The sequence below is a fragment of the Tupaia chinensis genome, unplaced genomic scaffold (genome assembly GCF_000334495.1).
Source record: "Tupaia chinensis unplaced genomic scaffold, TupChi_1.0 Scaffold000620_1, whole genome shotgun sequence".
NCBI lineage: Eukaryota > Metazoa > Chordata > Mammalia > Scandentia > Tupaiidae > Tupaia > Tupaia belangeri.
The window spans coordinates 2,281,561-2,303,491 of record NW_006160140.1 but is presented as its reverse complement, the minus strand read 5'-3'; the positions used below and the strand labels follow the sequence as shown (position 1 = coordinate 2,303,491).

Here is a 21,931-nt window from a genome sequence, read left to right as displayed (position 1 = left end):
CTTCTTTGGCTGGTTCTTCTCAGTCTCCTTCAGGAGTTCTACTTCCTTTCTCCAACCCCTCCACTCTGCTTCAGAACTCGAAATTTTTGCCTGTTCTTCTTCCTTTATACAGACCTTCTGGCTGAACGTACTTATGTATCATTTGGTTTTCAGTACACAAATATTTAATGAGTAGCTATTATTAGCCACGTTTTCTAAATAAGCACTGGGGATAAACAGAATCAGGGCTGACTGCTGGATTAATGGTCTGATTAGAAGAAATGTAAATGTACAGGGAGTTACAAAAGCATATAATGAGGTCTGGCGTGGTCAGTGTGATCAAGGAAGGCTTCTTTGAAGATGTGACCAATAAGTTGTGAACTAAAACTACTCAAGAAGAAGCTAGATAAAGTAGGACAGAAATAAATACTACAAAGAATGTGCAGATGTCCTTTGACAAGAGGAAACATGGTTATTCAAAACTCTGAAAAGCCATTGAGACTAAAACAAAAGAATGAGGAGAAACAAGTCAAGCTGGAGAGTAAGGCAAAGACTAAACCATTAAAGCCTTGCAGGGTGGTTTACAAATTTATAAAAAATTAATAATAAAAGCAAATCAAAAAAAGAAAAGAAAAACTTAAAACTTAAAGATAAGATGTAGAAATAAACTCTATAATATAGCTTAAAACTAAATAGAAAGGTTACTATGTAAAGTTGGGGACATTTTCCAAAAAATAAAGCAAAATAGAAAAAAAGTGAAAAGATTTTTCAAAATTAGACAATCAAAAGGAGTTCCATGGAGAACAGTGAAAATGACAGGAGAAAAATCTAAGATATTATTCAAGAAAAGATCTAAAAAGTGAAGGGCGTAAGTTTACAAACTACAAGGGATTTTTGAGTATTACGTACAATGGATGAAATGAAGCCCACGCCAAACAGTGTGGTTTGAAAATTTCACAACACTGTGGGGAAGAGATCATATACAAGACATTAAGCACTGAATTAACTTCAGATCCATCGCTAGCAACGTGAAATATGCACTAAAGCAGTACTTTCAAACTCTGAAGGACAATTTTTTCTAACCTCTCAAATGTGAGAGAATGAACATACTGATCAGACATACAGTACCTTAAGAAACATACGCTCCCTGAGAAAGCTATCAGAATATATGTTTCAGTAAAATGAGAAGTAAACCAGGGAAAAGAATGGTATACAAAAACATAAGGATACAGAACACAAGAAACATTATGGTAATTTCCAGAATGATGATGAAGTATTCTAAGACAACACTTGTGTACCACTCATGAAAGCTCATCAGTCCATGATGAATCAAAAAGCTCTGGACAAATATGGCTGAGTTAGAAAAACAACAATATGCGCAATATCTTTAAACTATAAAAGTTCTACAAGAGCTAAGCATTATGATGATAGTCCAAAGGGTAAAGTTGAAACTATTGAGCTGTCAAAATTTTTTCTGTTTTTCTATACAAAAGTGCATTATGACTTTTTTGACAACCCAATACTTGGTAGGTATTACACAGAGAACCATATTTTAGCTTAATACAAAGAAGAGGTTTGTAATGGTAAATGAAGTTTGAAATGAAATGGAATACTCTTGCAAATATTCAAACACAGAGCAAACAACAATTTAGTAGTGACTACAATTACAGGAGAATATAGGCTTCTAATGGGTAGTTGGGTTAGATGATTAAGGTATTAGGGGCTGACTCAGTGATACACAGTGGTAGTGAGCTGCTCAAGAGAAGCTGGATCCCACATGGCCACTGCAGTTCCGATTCCCTACCCAGTCAGCCTAAAACACAACAAGCGTGCATGCAAGTGCCCAACACCCAACTGGCTGAAGGACCGGAGGAAGAGGTCTGACGTGAATAGACTCTCTGTAGGGTGCTCACCTCTTTTTCTATTGCTTGCATCTGTATACATTTGTGCTCTATCATAAATAAGGGGAAAAACTTAAACATTATGTAATTTCTCTATCAATGCTATGCCAAAAAAGAAAGAAAAAGGAAGAGAGAAAATTTTAAAATACTCTTCTTAAAGCTAAGTTTGACTGTATTTGCTGTTTCTACTTATTAAACCACTTTAGAAGCTAAAATATCTAAAAGTGATTCTAGTAAAATCTTTTTGGAGCAAAGAATCTAAAAGTCAAGACAGACAATACAGGCATAAAAAATAAAAACATAAGCAAAAGGTTAGCATTCAGTATAAACCTGGATTAAAGAACATGAACTTGGGGCTGGCAGATGACCTGATGGTTAAGACACTGGACTCCCACATGGTTGACCATGGTTCAATCCCAGGACTGGTGGCCTGCTGTCTCACTTGCCCTCTGTCTCTCTCTCTGGTCAAATTAAAAAATAATAATAGATAAATAGAAAGAATATGAACTCCAAAGCCAGAATGCTAGGTTTAAATCTTCCCAGTTATATAAGTATTAGGTAATTTAACTTCTCTGAACCTTGATTTCCTCATCTGTAAAATGGGGATAACAGCACACCTACTTCACAAGATTATAGTGAAGATTAAATGATTTAACAGATGGAAAGGATTCAGAATAGTGCTTGCACATGGTAAATGCTTCATAAGTGTTAGATGTTGTTACTATGAAGTGGCAGGTAAAAATTACTCCTCTCACTATTTTTCTATCAGTTGAGCTAGCTAGCAAGCAAGTAGGCAAGCTATCTATCTGTCAAATAAATCAAGTTTTCCCATTGCCAGATAGTGCAAAAATTTTTTAAGAATTATTTTATACAACTTTATTTTTTCATTTATTTTAATTTTAATTTGACCAGAGAGGGACAGAGAGAGAGAGAAAGTGAAAAAAATAAGCTGCCAGGTCCAAGACTCAAACCACAGTCGGCCAAAAATGTACAAAAAAATTATACCTAAAAGGGCTCTAAACTCTGTCGCACCAATCTCAAATAAAAGGAAAAACAGAATACAAATACTATACTAAAAATTACATTCTTTTGGTACTAAATCCACAGGAAAGCGTGAATCCTGAGAGGTTGCCTGACTAAACAGTCTGTGAAAATGGAGCAGCCTGATTTCTTATCTGCTCTCATCTTTACCTACTCCAATTAAGTATCAGTTAATATGGATGTTAAATATTCATGATCAGTCTTAATTAAAAGAAACTAACCCTCTTGGTATCACTTGGTATTAATATTTTTTAAAAATATAGAAAGCTACAGTCCTCAGGACTGGCAGATGGCATGGTGGTTGCCATGGTCAACTGTGGTTCAAGTACCAGACCCGGAAGCTCTAAACTCACGCTGGGCACATATACGTGCGTGTCCAAAATCCTGAGAGGAGAATAGGGAAGAAGGGATTACAGTGTGGCCCTCCACCCTGGGAGTTGAGGTCTCACTTTCTGTCTCTGTTTCTCTCTCTGTATCTGGTGAGCACAAGTGCCCTATAGCAAAAAATCTGTCTCTTAAAAAAGAAGAAAGTATGGGACCAGCAGTTGGCATAATGGCTATATTGCTGGACTCCCATGTAGTTGACCGCAGTTCGAGTCCCAGACCCGGTTGCTTAAACTCATGCTGGGTGCGTGCGTTGTGTGCCCAAGATCCTGAGAGGAGAATGGATGGAGGAGGAAGGGATTATGTGGCCATCCCTCCCAGGGGGTGATTTCTCACTTTCTCTTTGTCTTTCTGGCGAGTGCACATGCTCTACAGCAAAAACCTCTCCCCACTCCCCCGCCCAAAAAAAAAAAAAAAAAGAAGAAAGCTATAGTCCTCAAGTTTAACACATTTTTTCTTTCTTTTTTTTGAGAGGTTTTCACTATAGGGCGCATGCGCTCACCAGCCAGAGAGACACATAGTGACAGAAAGCGAGACATCACCCCCCAGAGGGGATGGTCATGCCACAATCCCTTCTCTTCCATTCTCCTCTCGGGATCTTGGGCACACACGCACACGCACGTGGCGTGAGTTTTAAGCCACCGGGTCCGGGACGCAAACCAGGGTCGACTACATGGGAGTCCAGCAACATAGCCATTATGCTAACTGCTGGTTCCCAACACATTTTCTTCCTTATGCTATATTAGGATAAACACACACACACACACACACACAAAGGGAGTAAGTAAAGGATTGTGGAATACTAAAATACCTTACCTGAATGTTACTGCTTTCACAAGGAATGACACTGCTTTCAGCAAGAGGTGACATGCACATATGGGAGTTTTCAATACTGAAGGCAATTCCACTCACACAATCTGTTACAGGTAAACTCCCATTATCAACTGGCTCCTTACTCCAAGTATTCTCATCGGCTATCTCTATAGGATCGACCATATCCACAGTGTTATTCTCACTTTCGACATCCTGCAAAAGTGCTAATTCTTTCTCCAAAGCACTGGACTGGTTCTGTGAAATAGACATCGCAGTCACAACCACACGTGTGCCATGTTTAGAAGCATCACCATTCAACTGCCGCAGGGGTACTCCCACAACATCCACGGCTGGTGATGAGACATCTGTGGAAGGAATATTCTCTTTATCTTCTTCATCTTCACTGTGAGTCTCAAGAGTAAACGGGATTCGAAACAGCGAGGTTCGATATTGAGTACTACCTCTACACATCTCAAGTCTCATGGGAGACCAATTTTTAATTGGTGAGCAGCCATCTATATAAGGACTTCGGATACACGGATTGGTAATTCCATTATAATTTGTTCCAGATGAAGCATCAGGAGAATGAAAAGTAAACTTCCTTTGTTCTAGAAGATTGAGAAGGAATTACACCATAAAAATGTGAAAACAGGAAAAGTCATTACTAAATGATAATCATGTTTCATGCGAGTACAGCTGGATTTCTCTAACAGTTGAATTGTTTACTGAAGTGAAATTCTGGTGTTAAAAACAATAGCATAGGGGGCCAGCAGGTGGCATGATGGTTAAGGCATTGGATTCCCACAAGGCCGATCACAGTTCAAGTCCCAGACCAAGTGGCTTAAAAATCACAAGAAACAAATAGATAAATTAATTTGGAAAAAAAGAAAAGAAAAAACACAAATATATGTGTCTCATAAGCAGGGTGAGTCTCTTCAAAAATAATTTTTCTGGCATTTTGCCTTTTTTCAACGAAAATATTTTACTTTCTAAGAATTACTTCTCATAAGTGTACTACTATTATACCAATATTGTTCATCTATGAAGTTCTCTAGCAAATCAGCTGAAAGCTACAACTTTAACAGCTGTACCTGGAAAATGAAATATGTAAGGATATATTTGTGTTTAAGCAAAATACTAGAACATGAAAAGACCAACAAAAAAATTGGAAAATAATATTTGCAGTAATAAAAAGGCCTAGCAATGATAATCAAAATGATTAAAATGCTTTTAAATTAAAAACTTTTTATAACTTAAGTTTAATAAAATCAAAGTTTATAAAAATGGGCAAAAACACATAATCTTTCCAATGACAAATATGAAGTGCTGAGCTACAGAAATAATGGAAGATAAAACAATAAGAGAACATTCATTTAACAACACTGAACAATCCCCGCCCCAAGATACAAACAACCAATAAACATTTGGTAAGAGTTCAACATCTTCCATGACCGAAGATACAAAACTTAAAACAGTAATAGATCTTTTTGTAATGTACCACATTAGTAAAAATAATAATAATAATACCAGTTTTTCTGAGTGAGAAAAAACTATTTTCTTACACATTACTAATTAAAAGTTCAGTTGGTATAACCTTTATAAATCTGACAAAATTCGTCAAGAGCCTTAAAAACATCCATTCCCTTTGACTAAATAATTACACTTCTGAGAATTTAATCTAACAATATAAATATGTACAATACAATGTATACAAAAGGCTAATTATTAGTTTTGTGAAAAAGAAAAATTAGAAGTAATTTAAATGTTTATTAATGGTTAAAAACAAATAGTACATCTATAAAATATTATATAGCAATTCCAAATTACACTTTGAAACAATAATAAATGACTTGAACTGCCTATGAAAATACTATCCAAATTAACTGTATGTTCCACTGTACGAGGGGAACTATGTTGAAAATTCTAGTCGATGAAGGTAAATTATTCCTTTTATTAAAAAATCCAAGTGTCTAAATGTTAGAGGTTAGTGATAATTTAGAGTTCTATAGTTAGAAGTAAATGAAAAGAATCTCTTTAATAACAAATATTGACAGTATAACATTTTTAACTAGGTATTTTATTATTGGACATACCTGAGAGTGGTGTCTTTCTTATTTGAAAGGCAATTGGTGAGAAAGTAGGTGAAGAAATAGGTGGACTGGTTATGCTTCCCAAACTGTATTTTTTGGCACTACCCTGAATAGGGCTAGAAGAAAACTGTCCCTAAGATAAAAATAAATGAATTTATATGGTTCTCTTCAACTCTGTTATACTGCATGCTATCCCCCTTCATTTTCAAAATGTATTTGCAAACTAGAAATCATTATAAGAACCATCAAAAAAGCATCTTACAACAAAAACAACAAAGATTGGTACAAAAATTTTGAAATAGTATATGTCAGCCAAAATACAAATGCATTGTTCTTGAATACATCATTAAATTTTATATGAAGTAGCTATCTTTGAAAATTTTTTAAATAATTTACTCCATTAGTGCCAATCTAGTTGTGTTATACTGTCAATCTTATACAATTCAATCTATGTTGAGATTCCTTGAAACTTAGGAAAATTAGATCAACCTGTATACCTCTGAATACAAAATTCAAAGAGTCTGACCAAAAATATTCCAGTAACTAAAGACAATATAGAAAACAGGCTATAGTCTTTGGTAAGCACAATACCCAAAAAACAACCAACTATTCCTCTTGAGTGCAATATAACCATCTACATCCAAGTACATCTACAGCAAACCAACCAGCCACTTCTTACCGAACTTGGTGTCTGCACAGGGCTCCTACAACGTACAGGAGATAAATCTATTGAATAAAAAACCTCAAGTGATGCTTGAGCACCACCATGAGGACTTTGGGGAGAAGCTGGTGGTAAGGAGTCAGAGATACTTCCATTCCCATCTAAAAACAGCTTTCTTCTGAGGGATGAAGAACTGAGGTTTCCAGGAGACTGATCTGCAAATTCATCAGCTCTAAAATAGTCACCTATATTTAATGAGAACAGAATTACAAGATAAAGCTAGTCATTTAGAGGAGCAATTATACTTCTGTTGGCTGATTTTTTAAAATCCAATGTATACTATATTTACTTTTTTTTTTCCAAAAAAGAAGGCAAAGTTTAATTGCACATCAGATGTTTTAAATCTTAAACTAGCCCTTGTTTTTGAGTGCTTATTGTTACAATAGTATAGGCAACACCAATAAGATGTTTACAGTTTATGTCTATAGTAAAGTTCATTATGATAAAAAGGATAATTTAAACCATGTTTATTTAAGAAAAGGAGAAATTCTGCGACAGTTTCTCCACTTCTTTAGAAAGAGGATTTCCCTTATATTCCTATTTATATAGAGCCAACAACACAAAATTTCTGATTTACGCTCTTAAAGGTTTAGATAGAGATGATATTTACCTAATATATTTTCTAAATTAAAATCCACAGGAAGAGACAGCAATGTCTGACAAGCAACTGAAAATAATCAAATAAATAAATAAATATAACAGGGATAAATCAGCAAAAGCATATGACATGCATTTAGCACGCACCTCCCAAGCAGCCATCTCCCCATGTTCCAGCCAAACTGCATTATTCCATTTACGCATTCTATTCCACACTATGGACCTTCCCATAAGCAGTTTCCCACACCTTCCACCACTGGTGCAAACGTGTTAATGGTTAAAAGTTAACTCCTGGTTGTGGTGCTGGCACTTGGGTTGAATGTAAGCCAGGCTATATTTTGGGGTAGGTTTCCCACATTAACAAATTTTGAAAAGAATGCTTTCGAAAACCAGAAATCAATTCACACTTTAAACGAGAAAAGAACATGCTACTGCTATTTCTAATAGATGTGTCTGTGAAAGTAAGCTTTCACAGTTGCATAGTGCATTTATAAAACGTAAACAATTTCAAGTTCAGGCTAAGGTGTTACTACATGAACTGGGTTTAAAATCAAATGTAGCTCAATATGAAACAGTTCTTTTCCAATTGTGTTAATAATATACTCACCATTGCTTTTCTCAGAGTGAATGGTCAGCTTTCTTCTAATTGGAGAGTCACTATTTATGTTAATGCCTGTAAAATATTTTGAGGGAAAATTTTTGTGCTTTCTTTATTATTTAGCATTACTTTATTTAGCATTACTTTTTTCAGAGTAAAATATTCAAAGTAGAAACTTTTACTTTGCAACATTATAAAAATAAATATCTGCACATATTAAGTATTTATTTTGTCATATGTCTGTTGAATTTTTTTTAATTTTTATTTTGGGGAAGTACAAGGATAAATCTACAGAATTACCATGGAAGTAGGGAGGTACCAAGAAATACCTTTCTTTTCATTGGAAAAAAAAGACAGTCTATGTATAGATTTATGAGATTCAATGTGGTGTTATCAATATATGTTTACATGGTGGAATGAGCAAATCAGCCTAATTTATGTATTTATGACCTCTTACACTTACTTCTCTGTGACAATATCACCTAAAATCCACGGATTAATTCTGAAACATACCTTTTTATTAAACATAGTCACTAGAACTTCTTCCTCCTGCTTAGCTAAAACTGTGTACCCTTTAACCAATATCTCCCCAATCCTCTCACCCTGCCAGCCTCTGGTAACCACCATTCTACTCTCTATGAGTTTGACCTTTTTTTCACTTCCTCATATAAAGGAGATCACGGAGCATCTATCTTTCTGTGTTGACTTATTTTTCTTTTTACCATAATATCCTCTAGATACATCCATATTGTCCCAATGACAGAATTTCCTTCTTTTCAAAGAATAAATTATACATATATTAGGTCATCAGGAAAATCATGACGTTTTTTCTATGCAAAAATGCGTCATGACTTTCCAAATGACCCATATATATACTGTTTTATTTTATTAAGCCATTCATGTGCTGATGGACACTGAAGTTGATTTTGATTCTGTATTCTGGCTATTGTAAATAATACTGCAATGAGTATGAGAATGCAGACATCTCTTCAACATACTGATTTCATTTCCTTTGGATATCTACCCAGAAGTGGAATTTCTAATTCTCAATTTATATTATTCCTTCCCCTCCCCCTTCTTCTTTCTTTCTCCTTTTTTTTAGTTTTTTTTTTTTTAAATAGAACACATGTGCTCACCAGAGACAGAGAGGAAGAGTGAGAAATCACTTCTTAGGAGGATGGCCATACCACAATCTCTTCTCCTCCATTCTCCTCTTGAGATTTTGAGCACACACGCACACATGCCTAGCATGTTTGTCGGGCTGCAGGGTCCAGGACTCTATGTACAGAGCTGGCCACGTGGTATACAGCATCTTAACCCCCACTGCTGGTCCCTTCTATTCTTTTAATTTGCCAAAGGGTGTGTGTGCATGCCAGAGAGAGATAGGCAGAGAGCGGGGAGCAGTAGAGAAAGAACGTACCCCTTGATCCCTTCTTCTTTCTCCACCCTCTCAGGAGTTTAGGCACACACACACACACACACACACACACAAACACACACACACACACACACGCCCAGTTTGTTTCTCAAACTTCTGGATCTAGGATTTGAACTGCTTGGTTGGCCACGTGAGAACTGGTTCCCTTAGCTACCATGCCACAAGACCAGCCCCACCAAATTACACTTAAGGAAAGGATGGTTACTCTCCATGATATCAACTTCAAATGGTTAGAGGTATATTTTTGCTATCACTTTAACTTTTATTTATCTGCTAGAGGGTTTACTTGCTTACTGGAGAAAGACAGAGAAAGAGGAACAAACAGGGAAAGTGAGAACACATCCTCCACTGGGGGAATGGTCATGCCACAATCCGTTCCCCTCCATTTCACCCTCCATTCAAAATTCTGAGCATGTGTGAACGTATTCCTGGTGAGTTTTTCAAGCCACTGGATCCTGGACTTGAACTGTACAATCATGTGGGATCCACCCACCTTAATCACCATTCCAATAGCTGGTTCCATTTAGTCATGTTTAAGGTCCTCCAACAGACACTCTGTCACTAAGTTTTCCCAAAACGGGTTTAGATAAACTAGATTAAAATGCTAAGTTATCCTGATAAAACCAAATCCTATCAATAAAATCATGCGTGTCTGTTCTTTTATAAGAGTAAAAAAAAGAAAGGTGCCATTTATTTTTAATCTGAAGTTTTATCACTTGAAAATCACCTGATTTTAAGAAGTTTAAAAATACAAGAAATGACAACATTTTGCAATATAAACAAAATAAAAGGGAGGAAACAGCAAGTAGACAAAACACCAGAAAGCTTAAAATGGCAGAATAGAATCTGTTAACTTAACGATCCTGAATAAATAGGTGACTGAGTAAGTGAATGGGTGAATGACTTAAAAGACCCATTAAATACTATCAAACTGGGTAAAGAGATTAAAAAAAAAATTCTGTATTCACATGCCTTCTTCATTGATGGTAGGGTGACCTTCTCTATAAATGCAACCAAGGCCTCCTTTGCCTAAAACCCCGTAATGGTCTTTAGGATGAAGTACAAACATCTTAATGGCTTATAAGGTCCTTGTCTTATTTCTTTAACAGGCTTTTCATCTAAACATTTTCTATTTGAGTGTCTTAAAAAAAAAGTTGTCTTTCTCACCTCTAAGTTTTGCATTTTATCTTCTCTGCTTCTTCTTTACCCTTCCCTAAGTCTGGCTAACTCAAGTCTCAAATTGTATCTCCTATGAACATGCCTTCCTTGCCCTCCTTTCATCAGACACCCATAGCAACATTATCACAACTCTATTGAAAATACTGGGTTGTTGAAAAAGTTGTGATGTTTTTTTCTATGGTATTCTTTGCAAAAATGTATCATGACTTTTTATGACAACCCAGTTATTTTCTGGGTTATTTCCCCTAGAAGGATTTCTTAAGCAAGTTGAAGAACACAATAAATCGAAGGGGAAAAAAATGGATGGATCTGATTACACTAATATTAAGAATTTCTATGCAACCAAGGACATCAATAACAAACCTAACATACATACAACAGAGTAGGAGATATTTGAAATTTTAAAAACAAATATTAACTATATGCAGGATATAAGGTATCTTAGAAATGAATGGGAAAGGGGACCAGTAGATAATGGTTACATCACTGGACTCTCATATAGTTGATCGTAGTTTGAGTCCTGGATCCTACTCATGCCAGGCACAGGTGCGCACGTGCCCCAAACCCCAAAATCCAGAGAGGAGACTGGAGGAGAAGGAATTAGGTCGTGGACATTTCCCCTGGGGGTGATTTCTCACATTCTGTCTCTCTATCTCTCCAACAAGCACATGCACCCTATTGCAATACTCTTTCTAAAAAAAATAGAAGAAATTAATGGGGAAAATAAAGGATAGCACTTCAATAGAAATATGACAAATGCACAAAGACGCATTTTCCAGAAGAGAAAATGAAAAATGCCATTAGTACATGAAGTTGAACAAAAACCAAATCAATCATTTAAAATTTCAAACAATCTATAAAAAAAGGCAAAAATCTGAAAGTCACATAATGCCAAGTATTGGTGCAAGGATGCTAGGACAGGAACCCAAGGAAATGTTGGTGGCTGTGCAAACGTTCTGGAGAGCAATCTAGCATCACATAGCCAAATTCTGTAAGCATGTATCTTGTAAATTCGGAAATCTTCTGCTTATGTTGATATACCAAAGAAATTCTCACTCAAGACCATGAATAAAAACATACAAGGATATGCAGTGAGGTACCTTGCTGCATAAGTATCTGTAGTGGTAAAAGTTAATAGCAAAAGCTTATGTGTATAAACAAAACCACTGTTTCCCCCCCCCCGCCCCCACACACACACACTTTTCCTTGTTAATCTTAGATATATAATACGGAGCCCTTGTTATCTTAGAGGTATCACGACAGTCATCATTTAACATATAAGGAAGCTGAAGCACAGAATAATGGTGACTTGCCAGAAATAATAGCTAGTGAGCTATTCAGGGTATAATTCAAACCCAGACAACGGTATTCTAAAAAAAATTTTTTAGAAAAGAAAACAAAACTGAGGTCCTAAGAGATTAAATAATTTGATCCAGATCTTCTCTGTTTTATAGTAGCAAGTTTACAAGTCTCCATCCACTATAGTGGATCACCCTTACTTTGTAATAGCTGAAAATACAGAATCTGATCCAATCGAATCCAGGTTCTACAGCTTTTAGTGTCTCTGTAACCCTAGACAAGGCTTAGTTTTTCAAAAGTAGGTTTTCTCATCTTTAAAATAGGGCCTAACTGCATCTACCTCATACAAGTTGTTGTAAGGAATTACTAGATGCACTTAGAACTATGCTGATACAGAGAAAATGCTCAATCCATTTTTCCTATTATTTTGCTTTTGACGAAGACTAGAACAAATATGTTCTCTTTAACTGAGAGCATAATTAAGGTATGGTATAGAGAAGAGTGGGTAATTACATTTCAATAAAGGACACATATATACACATAACATTTGAACACCGCTCACAACCCAAGGGCAGTGAGAGCAGAAACGAGACAACTATTGCATGGAGGTAGAACGGTATCTGAAAGGTCACTGGCTTGAGCTTTAATTTCCTTATTGATTTTTGGGCTAGGCAGTGGCATGGTGGTTAAGGCAGCTAGAACCCACCTGAACACCAATGGCATGGTTTGAGTCCTGGACCTAGATGCTTGGAAAACATTCCAGACACATGTGTATGCATACCCAAAATTCTGAGAGGAGAATGGAGAAGAAGGGATTGTGGCCTGGTCATTCCCCCTAGTGGGGATGATAGTTCACTTCCCTCTCTCTCTGGCAAGCATATGCACCCTATAGGAAAATCTAAAAACAAACAAACAAACAAACAAAAAATCTGTTTATGAATTTTGGAGGTAATCAGCTATATATAATACACTGTCCCAAGGTCACATAAGTCTCCACCATTCCTCTACCTTTACAAGAAATCAGCAAATTAGCAAAAAGCAAAGGATTTTATTTAAAATATTAAACCTCAAGATTATTACTGAAGTCATTAACAGCACAGTTCTAGATTCGGTAACAACTATTTTTTCATCTACTGATCATCATTATAACTGATACTCACAATGATCATAAAGGAAAAGTTAAATTCAGAATAGAACAGCCAAAAAAAGAATAGAGTACATTTTAGTCAAAGTTTTAATCCTAACTCTAAAGAGTTAAATCCTCTGATATACAGAAACTCAAATTCCTCGCTAAAGCAGATATGCTGACATTTTTTATAGCTATTTTCCATTCACTGATTTTTATACGTATAATTTTTAGTACACTCACATTTACTAGAATGATACTCTGGAAGTTGTTTCCCTTCATGATCTGTCCAAGGAGAGGGTACGATGACATCTTTAGTAAAAAACTAGAAAAATTAAAGTTATACAAAATATGAGAAGGCACCTGTATTATTTTCGAATAACCATTAAACATGTCATATACTGACTTTACATTCAGATTTACAATCTTCCATACTTCAAAGCAAATGGCTAAAGGAAGAAAAAATTTAAAGTATATATAAAGAGAAATCTTTTTTTCTAATTTTCAGATTAATTTCACATATTAGATAGCCCCCATCATGATGTATAAAATACGTATTTTTTAAAGAGGACTTTACATATTTTTGTCTTCTAAATGTTTCTTCTCTCTGCACCTCACACACACCCTCTACCACCCACTCCCTTCCCTTACAGTCTCTCATATCCATATTCATCTTCTCTGCTATCACACCTCCAGATTTCTCAATTCTGCATAAGATGCAGATATTCAGTACATACTAAATAGGGAAATAGTGTATATCTTTCAAAGTCTAGCTTTCTTTACTGAACATTAAGATTTTTATATTAACCCAATTTAAATCAAACAATAGGGTCTCATTGTTTCTTACAGCTCAGTAATATTCCATACAGTATTCTATATGTACTATGTACATAAAAAGAAATCATTATACTTCAAACAAACCACTTAGATTCATAACTTGCAAATTAATCTGAAGGCTTTAATCACACAGAAAATACCTTAAATTTCTCCCTTAGTTGTTTTTTTTTTTTTTTTTTGCAGGTGTTGACAGTGACAAAAGGAAAGAGGAAAAGGGGAAAGAATAAACAGAGACATAGCCAGGATGGATGGTATGCCAGAAGCTTCTTTGAACTGGCTCTCAAGATGTGACTAGTCTCAGAAATCGTGTTCACCAGTTGTTAAACAAAGTCATTATTAAGAATAAAATTATGTAAATTTATAACTAAATATTAAAAATAAAGGTAACAAATATTCAATACTTACTATATCCTAATTATCTTGCCACATGTGCCAATATCTATTATACGTCCTGGAGTGAATTTTGTCTTCTCTATCTGTGTGATGGAATTCCTACATCTAACAGTATGCCATCACAATTCTTGTCCCATTCAGTGGTACCACAAATTGAAATTGGTCATGATTGGAACTGACCCCTGAACAGCATGGGTTTGAACTACACATGTGTATTTATACATGGATTTTGTTCAATAAACTTATTGAAAAATATCATTTAGTACTGTAAATATATTTTTTCTTTCTTATGAATTGTTAGTCATATTTTCATTTTTCTACTTTACTGAAAGAATATATAGTATACAATACATATATAAAATAGATGTTATTCAGCTGTTTATATTATTCGTCAGGCTTCTGGTCAATAGACTATTAGTTAAGTTTGGGGGAAGGCAAAAGTTATAATAAATTTTCAACTGCACAGAGGGTGGCATCTCTAACCCACACATTGGTCAAGAGTCAACTACTTTTATAACTAGAGTAAGCAATCACTATAAATGGTACTCTTTCTACAACCATAGAGACAGTTGTTAAAACATTTACTAACACACCACTGGCCACTATACTCAAATAGAGATAGAACTTTGGATACATTTCTTTTTTCTTCCATTCTTAATACATTATTTTTCCCTCCCTTATATTTTAAGAAAAAATCAAAACATTTTCTTTATATTTTGCTATACATGTGACAAAGAGATAATTTCCTTAACTAAACTACTTATGAATCCATGAAAAGAGGCCCAAAAAAGAGTAAGGCCAGATTATGGCACAGAAAAGTCTCAGAGAGGAAAAAAAAATAGTAAAAGTAGCAGAAATTAAGAAGTTTGATAATAATCAGTATTAAAGATATGAAACAGGTAGTATCTTAATGTAACCAGGAATATAAATTGGTACACTTTCTTAAAAGGGCAAAACAGTAAAATCTCCCCAAACCAAAACTCTACAAAGCCTCTGATTTAGCAATTCCATTTTAAGTATACAAAAACATGTACAAACCATCACATGATCTGTGATAGGAAAACAAGGAACACCATTTAAACATGTCAAAAAAGGGACTAGATTACTTGCAGTTACAAAAAAAAAAAAAAAAAGAATATGCTGATCATCAAAAAAGATATTAAAAAATTATAGAAAAAAGATGCAAAACAGTATGAGAATGATGACCCTATGTCTAAAATATGTAAGAGATACATATACAATTATATACGTAAATTAATCTGAAATAATAAGAAATGTTACTGTAATTGGGCAAGCAAATTGGTATGGTGGTTAAGGCAGCTGAACCCCACATAGCTGACGGAGTGGTTCGAGTCCTGGACCTGGCAGCTTGAAAAACATGCTGCATGCTTGTGCATGCATGCCCAAAATCCCAGTAAGAGTGGAAGAGAAGGAACTGCATTGTGGTCATCCCCACTTGGAGGGTGCTTTCTCACTCTCCCCACCCCTGTCTCTCTCCAGTGAGTACATGTGCCCTAAAGCAATTAAAAAAAAAAATTTACAATAGTTATTTCAAGAAGTGGGATGGAGAAACAGGAGGCTCTTTATTTTCATTTTATAGCATTTCTTTGCATTTAGATTTTTTATTGTTTTTACTATGAGTATGTATTTATTTTAAAACTACTAAGTCATTGGAAAAGTCATGACACATTTTTGCATAGGTAAGCATGAAAAAATATATCATGACTTTCCCGATGACCTAATATATCTAAAAAGAAAAAATACTTGTTTCTAATTCATTAAATCTGGCTTTCTTTTCTTAAGTTTTACCTGCTGAATTTCCCTTTAAAGTTGAGGTTTCTAAAGAAGGAACAGATTTTCTAAAATGTTAGGAAATTGGAATTCTTAGTATCCAGCTGAGGAGGAGTTAAGTTATATCAGAATGAAAACTGTGAAGTTACTAGACAGATTAAGAAACAGGTATTGCTTTCCTGGAGTAAATACATGAAAATGTTTTCTAAAAATAGAATATATCTGAAAAATAATGTGACAACTACCTACACTGGAGAAGTAAGCAAAGAAGAGATCAGTGCATCTCTGGATGTGCCATAACTAGTTTTTCAGAATACAGAAAAGTCAAGTATAGCTAAAGAGTAAAGAGGTGGGCAGAGGGGGTTAGAGAGCGGTAAAGAGAAAAAGCAGAAATGTTACCATGACATAAAGACTTCCCAAGGGAAGAATTAAGTGGATAGCCCTTATTTAGACTCTAAGAGGAGTACAGTGAACAAAAAAGCAAACAGAGAACAACTTAGTTCATTATTTTTATTACAAAAATACACCTACATTTGTGATATACTTCCACTGTTGCAATAAGACATTTTATCTCATAAAATATATTTTATGTCTTCAAAATCCATACTCACAACAATGAAAGTTGAAACTGACCAACGGCAGACTAGAGTTTGAAGTTCTGAAAACATTCAACTTCCTCTAGATAAATGTGAAACCGAATAATCACTATTCTGAAGGCGCAAGGAAGACAAACTGTACTAGGACTTGAGTATGAAAAGATGAATGAAGGACAATATTGGCCAAAAAAGAATTCCACCTAGGGAGGAGAAGCACTAAGCTAATCATTACAATAGTATTTAAGTACTATAAGAAGTACTAGGACAGCAGAAATTTACCAATTTTACACAAGCACAGAAGAGTGTGCAATAACTACTGGCAAAGGGGGAGAGCTGGTGGAGAGCTAGGACAGTGAAGGATTTGAAGAAAGTCTTCCTGAAAGTGGTGATATACATGCAGAATTAATTCTTAACTGGCTTAATGATCAGTAACAGTTTTAAGTTACCTCTTCAATGGCTTTTTGTCTTTTGTCTTCCACATCTTTATCTATTCTACACAGAGATAAAGAAGAAAAATAACCATGCTATTATTTCAGCTTATTGAACATTTAAAACAATAATCTTTCAAAGAAATAATTTCCTTCCATTGAAAAGTAGCAAATGTAAAACTCACTTTAAAAGAAAAATCGGTATCATAACATCCAGTAAATGGCAGAACTATCTGAAATTTAGCATTTAGCTATTAGGCTTACCTCCTTCCTTTTAATTCAGAGTTTGAATGGAATAATATTTTCTCTTAAAAGGCTTACACTGATACATTTTTTTTAGATTAATATAGCAACAAAGTAATCTGAATAAGCTTGTCCTTTCAGAAATACTCCATTCAATAGAAATCTAAATACTGTCCAGATTCTTTCTCTTCAATTTTAGCAAGTCTGTCAGCACTAGGTTTAGAATCTACTCTTACTCTGACCAAGAAAAGAAACTATACTTACATTTATAAATAAACAGGCAAAAATAGTAATTCTGAAATAAAACACCGACATAAAATTCTGCCCAGAACGATTTTTGTTTCGCGCTGATACATTTCACAATTATAACACAAATTTCTCGGCTACAAGGTCTAATGTAAAATGTCGGGCCTCAAGCACAAGGCGTACACTTGCCAAGGACCAAGCAGCTAGCCTTGTAGGACCACTTTGTTATTCGGTTCCAGAAAAGACTGCTTGCTTTCAATTACTAAATAGGTGAAATACTTTTTGTACAATTTAAAACTATTTTCTCTCAGAAAATGTTTGTGTATATATTTGTCTAGGACTTAAAAAGTTCACAAGAAAATGTACACGTTTCAAAAATGTTAATGTGGATTTTTCAAGGGAATTGTGAGAAAATAAACTACAGTGAAAATCCACACAGCCCAGCTTGAACAGCCATTTTGATGACAACTCAGTCTTCACCTTATCATAGTCAGCTAGATAAAAATGACAGTGCATAGTATTCTCATAGAGTGAGTGCTGAATTATCATTACTGCATTCAGAAACCTTTTGTTGCTTCATCAAAGAGACTTCAAGAACTTGAAATATTCAGGTGATTTCTGGAAGCACTAACTATCAGCATGGCCAGATCATGGATGGTTCTGAGAAACCATGGAGGGCAAAGTATCCTAACCAGCATACCACTGAACACTGTATGATGTATACAGGTAACGAACATGCCCTGAACTGTGATCTCCTCAGGGAGGAAAGGTGACCTCAGGATTGGTCACCTTCTGTGTGGACAAGACTCAGTTGTTTATACCAATATGCCTTACAATCATCATTTTTTGCATGAGCAGTGTAATGAAAAGGGAAGAACTAAAGTAGTAAGCTTTGAATAGGAAAGAAGAACTATCAGAATCCACTGCTTTTAAGAAAGAAACAACATGCTCTGTTAAGAGTATATTCATGAGGCCAGCAGGTGGCTTGGTGATTAAAGCATTGGATTCCCAATGGATTCCCAATTGGTCCTGGCCTGCTTTTTTACTTTCTCTCTCTCTCTCTCTCTCTCTCTCTCTCTCTCTCTCTCTCTCACATGCCCAACAGCAAATAAATAAATAAAATTAAATAATTCTTAAAAAAAAAGAATAGGGACAGTCAGTGTGGTGAATCATGGTGCTGGACTCCAACATGGTTGACCATAGTTCGCATCCTGGACTTGGTAGCTTGCTCGCTCTCTCTCTTTCTGTCCCTCTCTGGTCAAATTAAAATAAATAAAGTTGAATAAAATGATTCTTTAAAAAAAAAAAAAAAAAAGAATGCACTCACTCTTCTTGGTAGAAACATTACAATTTACTGAATTATATTAGGGTTCTTTCCTTCCCCTCTTTTTCCCTCTCCTGTATCACAAATCCATCTACTGAAATGTATCATGATTCTCTTTATAAATCTACCCAGATAATATATCATTTATTAATAAAGAAATGTGTTGCAACTTTGGTCTAACTGTATTGTTGACTCCTGAATACAGAAATATCATGTACCTCTTCATTGTTTCTCACAATGCCTCACAGTACTGAGTAAATATCTCTTGTCTGATAGACTGTCCATGAATTAATAAATTGGTGAGACAAGGCAAAAAGATAAATAAGTACACAGTTCGTGTAAAACAAAAAATTAATCACTAACTATGACTCATTTGCTTTCAGATATAATTTTTTTACCTCTCTTTCAAAGGTATTACTTACATTAAAATTGTTGTATGCTTTATCCCCATTCTTTTCCCTTCCCACAGCACTCTGGATAGACAATTATGAGTGAATGGTCATCAAGTTACCAAGTAAAGAAAGGATGAAGAAGCAAAGACAAGGATATTCAAGAGTATCTCAACATGTGTGTATCTGTGTGTGATTGTATTCTAAGACAAAGGGAAAAGGATTATCCATTCTTTTGAACTGACAGAAAATTAAAAGCTGGTTATACCAGGCCAGCAAGTGGTGTGGTGGTTAAGGCTCTGGATCTCACATGGCTGACTCTACGGTTTGAGTCGTAGACCAGGCAGCCTGAAAATCACACCAAGTAGGAGTGTGAGCATGTTCAAAGTCCCAGGAGGAGAATGAAGGAGAATGGACTGTGGTGTGACCAACTCCTCTGGGAGGTACCTTCTCACTTTCCCTTTCTCTCTCTGATGAGTGCACATGCCCTAGGGCAAAACAAAAACAAAAACACACCCATGAAAATGTAAATAAAATTTTAAAAAAATAATAAAAGCTGATTATAACTATGTATTTTATTTTTAAAAAGACTATAAAGTTGATAAGTCCCTCAGATTGCAAAAGAATAGTACCACCTTACAATTTGCAATAGAAGTACATGTTCTTGCCACATTAAGCATCATTAAACAGCACAAGTCTGACACACATTAGTGCTTGAAACCTATACAATACATCAACAAGAAGTTAAGGCTGCTGTGAATATTATCCAGAATTCAGGAACATGTGATTCAGATCCCCCAAGTGAACTATGATGCCCTTCAATCTGATGCTTCTTAACTTCTTGAGGAGATTTTAGGCTTTTCCAAACTGAGACAGCAACGAAACCAACAGTCAAAACCAAACAAAAGAAGTTAATGGCAGAGGACACAACCATGTAACAAAACGCAAATTTCAAAATGTCCTTCCCTCTACCAAGTGCAGGCAAGAAGAGGAGAGATGATGGCGACTGCCCCTTAGTAGCAGAGAGAGAAGGTTATCTGAAAATAAAAGGACTCCTGCTCAGATTGGAACTGTTAGCAAGGGAATCTTTCTGGATGTAGTTCTTTCAACCAACCACATGGCATCAAACTTTTTTTCTCCCTGATAATAAATATAAAATTTTTAAAAAAGGAATCTTCTCACTGGACTCCCATGTAGTCAACTGCAGTTCAAGTCCCAGACCTGATAGCTTAAACTCATGTCGGGCACATGTGCATGCATGCCCAAGATCCCAAAAGGAGAATGGAGGAGAAGGGACTGCGGTATGGCCATCCTCCCTGGGGAGTGATTTCTTACTGTCTGTCTCTCTGTCTCTTTTTCTGGTGAGCACACGCACCCTACAGCAAAAACCTCTCGAAAGAAAATTCTTTCCCTTTTATGATTATGTTTTTTAGAATAATTTAGTTTTATCTGTTGTTAGTATTATTATTTTTAATTTGACCAGATTAAGGCAGAGAGAGAGAAAGACAGAGAGAGAGAAAAGGAAAGTGAGATAGCAAGCCACCAGGTCTGGGACTCGAATTCTGGTCCACCATGTGGAAATCCAGTACCTTCATCACCTTGCCACCTGCCAGCCCCATATAAAATTATTTGACCTTTAGATTTCCAATCTCTCATCACCTGAGAGTATGTTATCACACTTAGGTATAAAATAGGAAAACTTACCGAGAATGACTTAAGTATAAAGCTTGACGATGAATATCTTCTGGGTCTATTTCTACAGGATTTATTACAGCTAGTTGATCTATAGACCACCTAAATTCCCCCGGAGTCTTAAAAAAAGAAAGTGAATTTATAAGTAAAAGCAAGCTAAAATAGTTCATCAAAACAGTAAGCAATGTCACCTTCAAAAATGTAGTGAGTGGTCATATAGAAATATTTGAAAGCTTAAATTTTAAAATTTTATTCAGCACTAAATTAAAATGGCAAATGGTAATCAAATCACAGTAAATCAACTGACATGACTACCTCTTTTTAAATATCAAAATATTTCACTTAGTGGTTTTAAAAATTACATGAGAAAAATCACAATAAATAAAGAAACTCTAAAATTAACACTCATTGGTGATACATAATTCCCATGTAAAGTTGATAACTATTGGAGTTATCAAAGCTCTTTGCTTTCACTAAGAGTGAACTAAAACAAAGTCCTAACTACAGAACTGGCTGCAAAAGGTCATGCAAGAATTTAGGACCAGCAGTTAGCATAATGGCTATGTCGCTGGACTCCCATGTAGTCGACCGTGGTTCGAGTCCTGGACCTGGTGGCTTAAACTCACGCCGGGCATGTGTGTATGTGTGCACCCAAGATCCCAAGAGGAGAATAGAGGAGAAGGGGTTGTGGCGTGGCCATCCCCCCGGGGGGGTGACTTCTCGATTTCTCGCTTTCTGTCTCTCTGTCTCTCTCTATCTTTCTAGTGAGCGCACGTGTCCTATAGCAAAAAAAAAAAAAAAAAAAAAAAGAAAAAAACCTCTCCCC

The 21,931-nt window shown here is 35.5% G+C and overlaps 1 protein-coding gene across 2 annotated transcripts in view; it reads right to left on the bottom strand.

The window, feature by feature from the left end:
* The window catches only part of BORA (BORA aurora kinase A activator), a 32,140-nt gene that overhangs the window by 7,215 nt on the left and 2,994 nt on the right, over positions 1 to 21,931 (bottom strand). For both annotated transcript variants that reach the window (XM_014591788.2, XM_014591789.2), the window contains exons 3-10: positions 21,118 to 21,224; positions 17,230 to 17,275; positions 13,410 to 13,491; positions 8,134 to 8,199; positions 7,540 to 7,596; positions 6,888 to 7,114; positions 6,212 to 6,341; positions 4,122 to 4,726 (exon numbers count right to left, since the gene is read on the bottom strand). In XM_014591788.2, the coding sequence (XP_014447274.1) occupies positions 4,122 to 4,726; positions 6,212 to 6,341; positions 6,888 to 7,114; positions 7,540 to 7,596; positions 8,134 to 8,199; positions 13,410 to 13,491; positions 17,230 to 17,275; positions 21,118 to 21,224 (1,320 nt within the window). The remainder of the gene's footprint in view (positions 1 to 4,121; positions 4,727 to 6,211; positions 6,342 to 6,887; positions 7,115 to 7,539; positions 7,597 to 8,133; positions 8,200 to 13,409; positions 13,492 to 17,229; positions 17,276 to 21,117; positions 21,225 to 21,931) is intronic.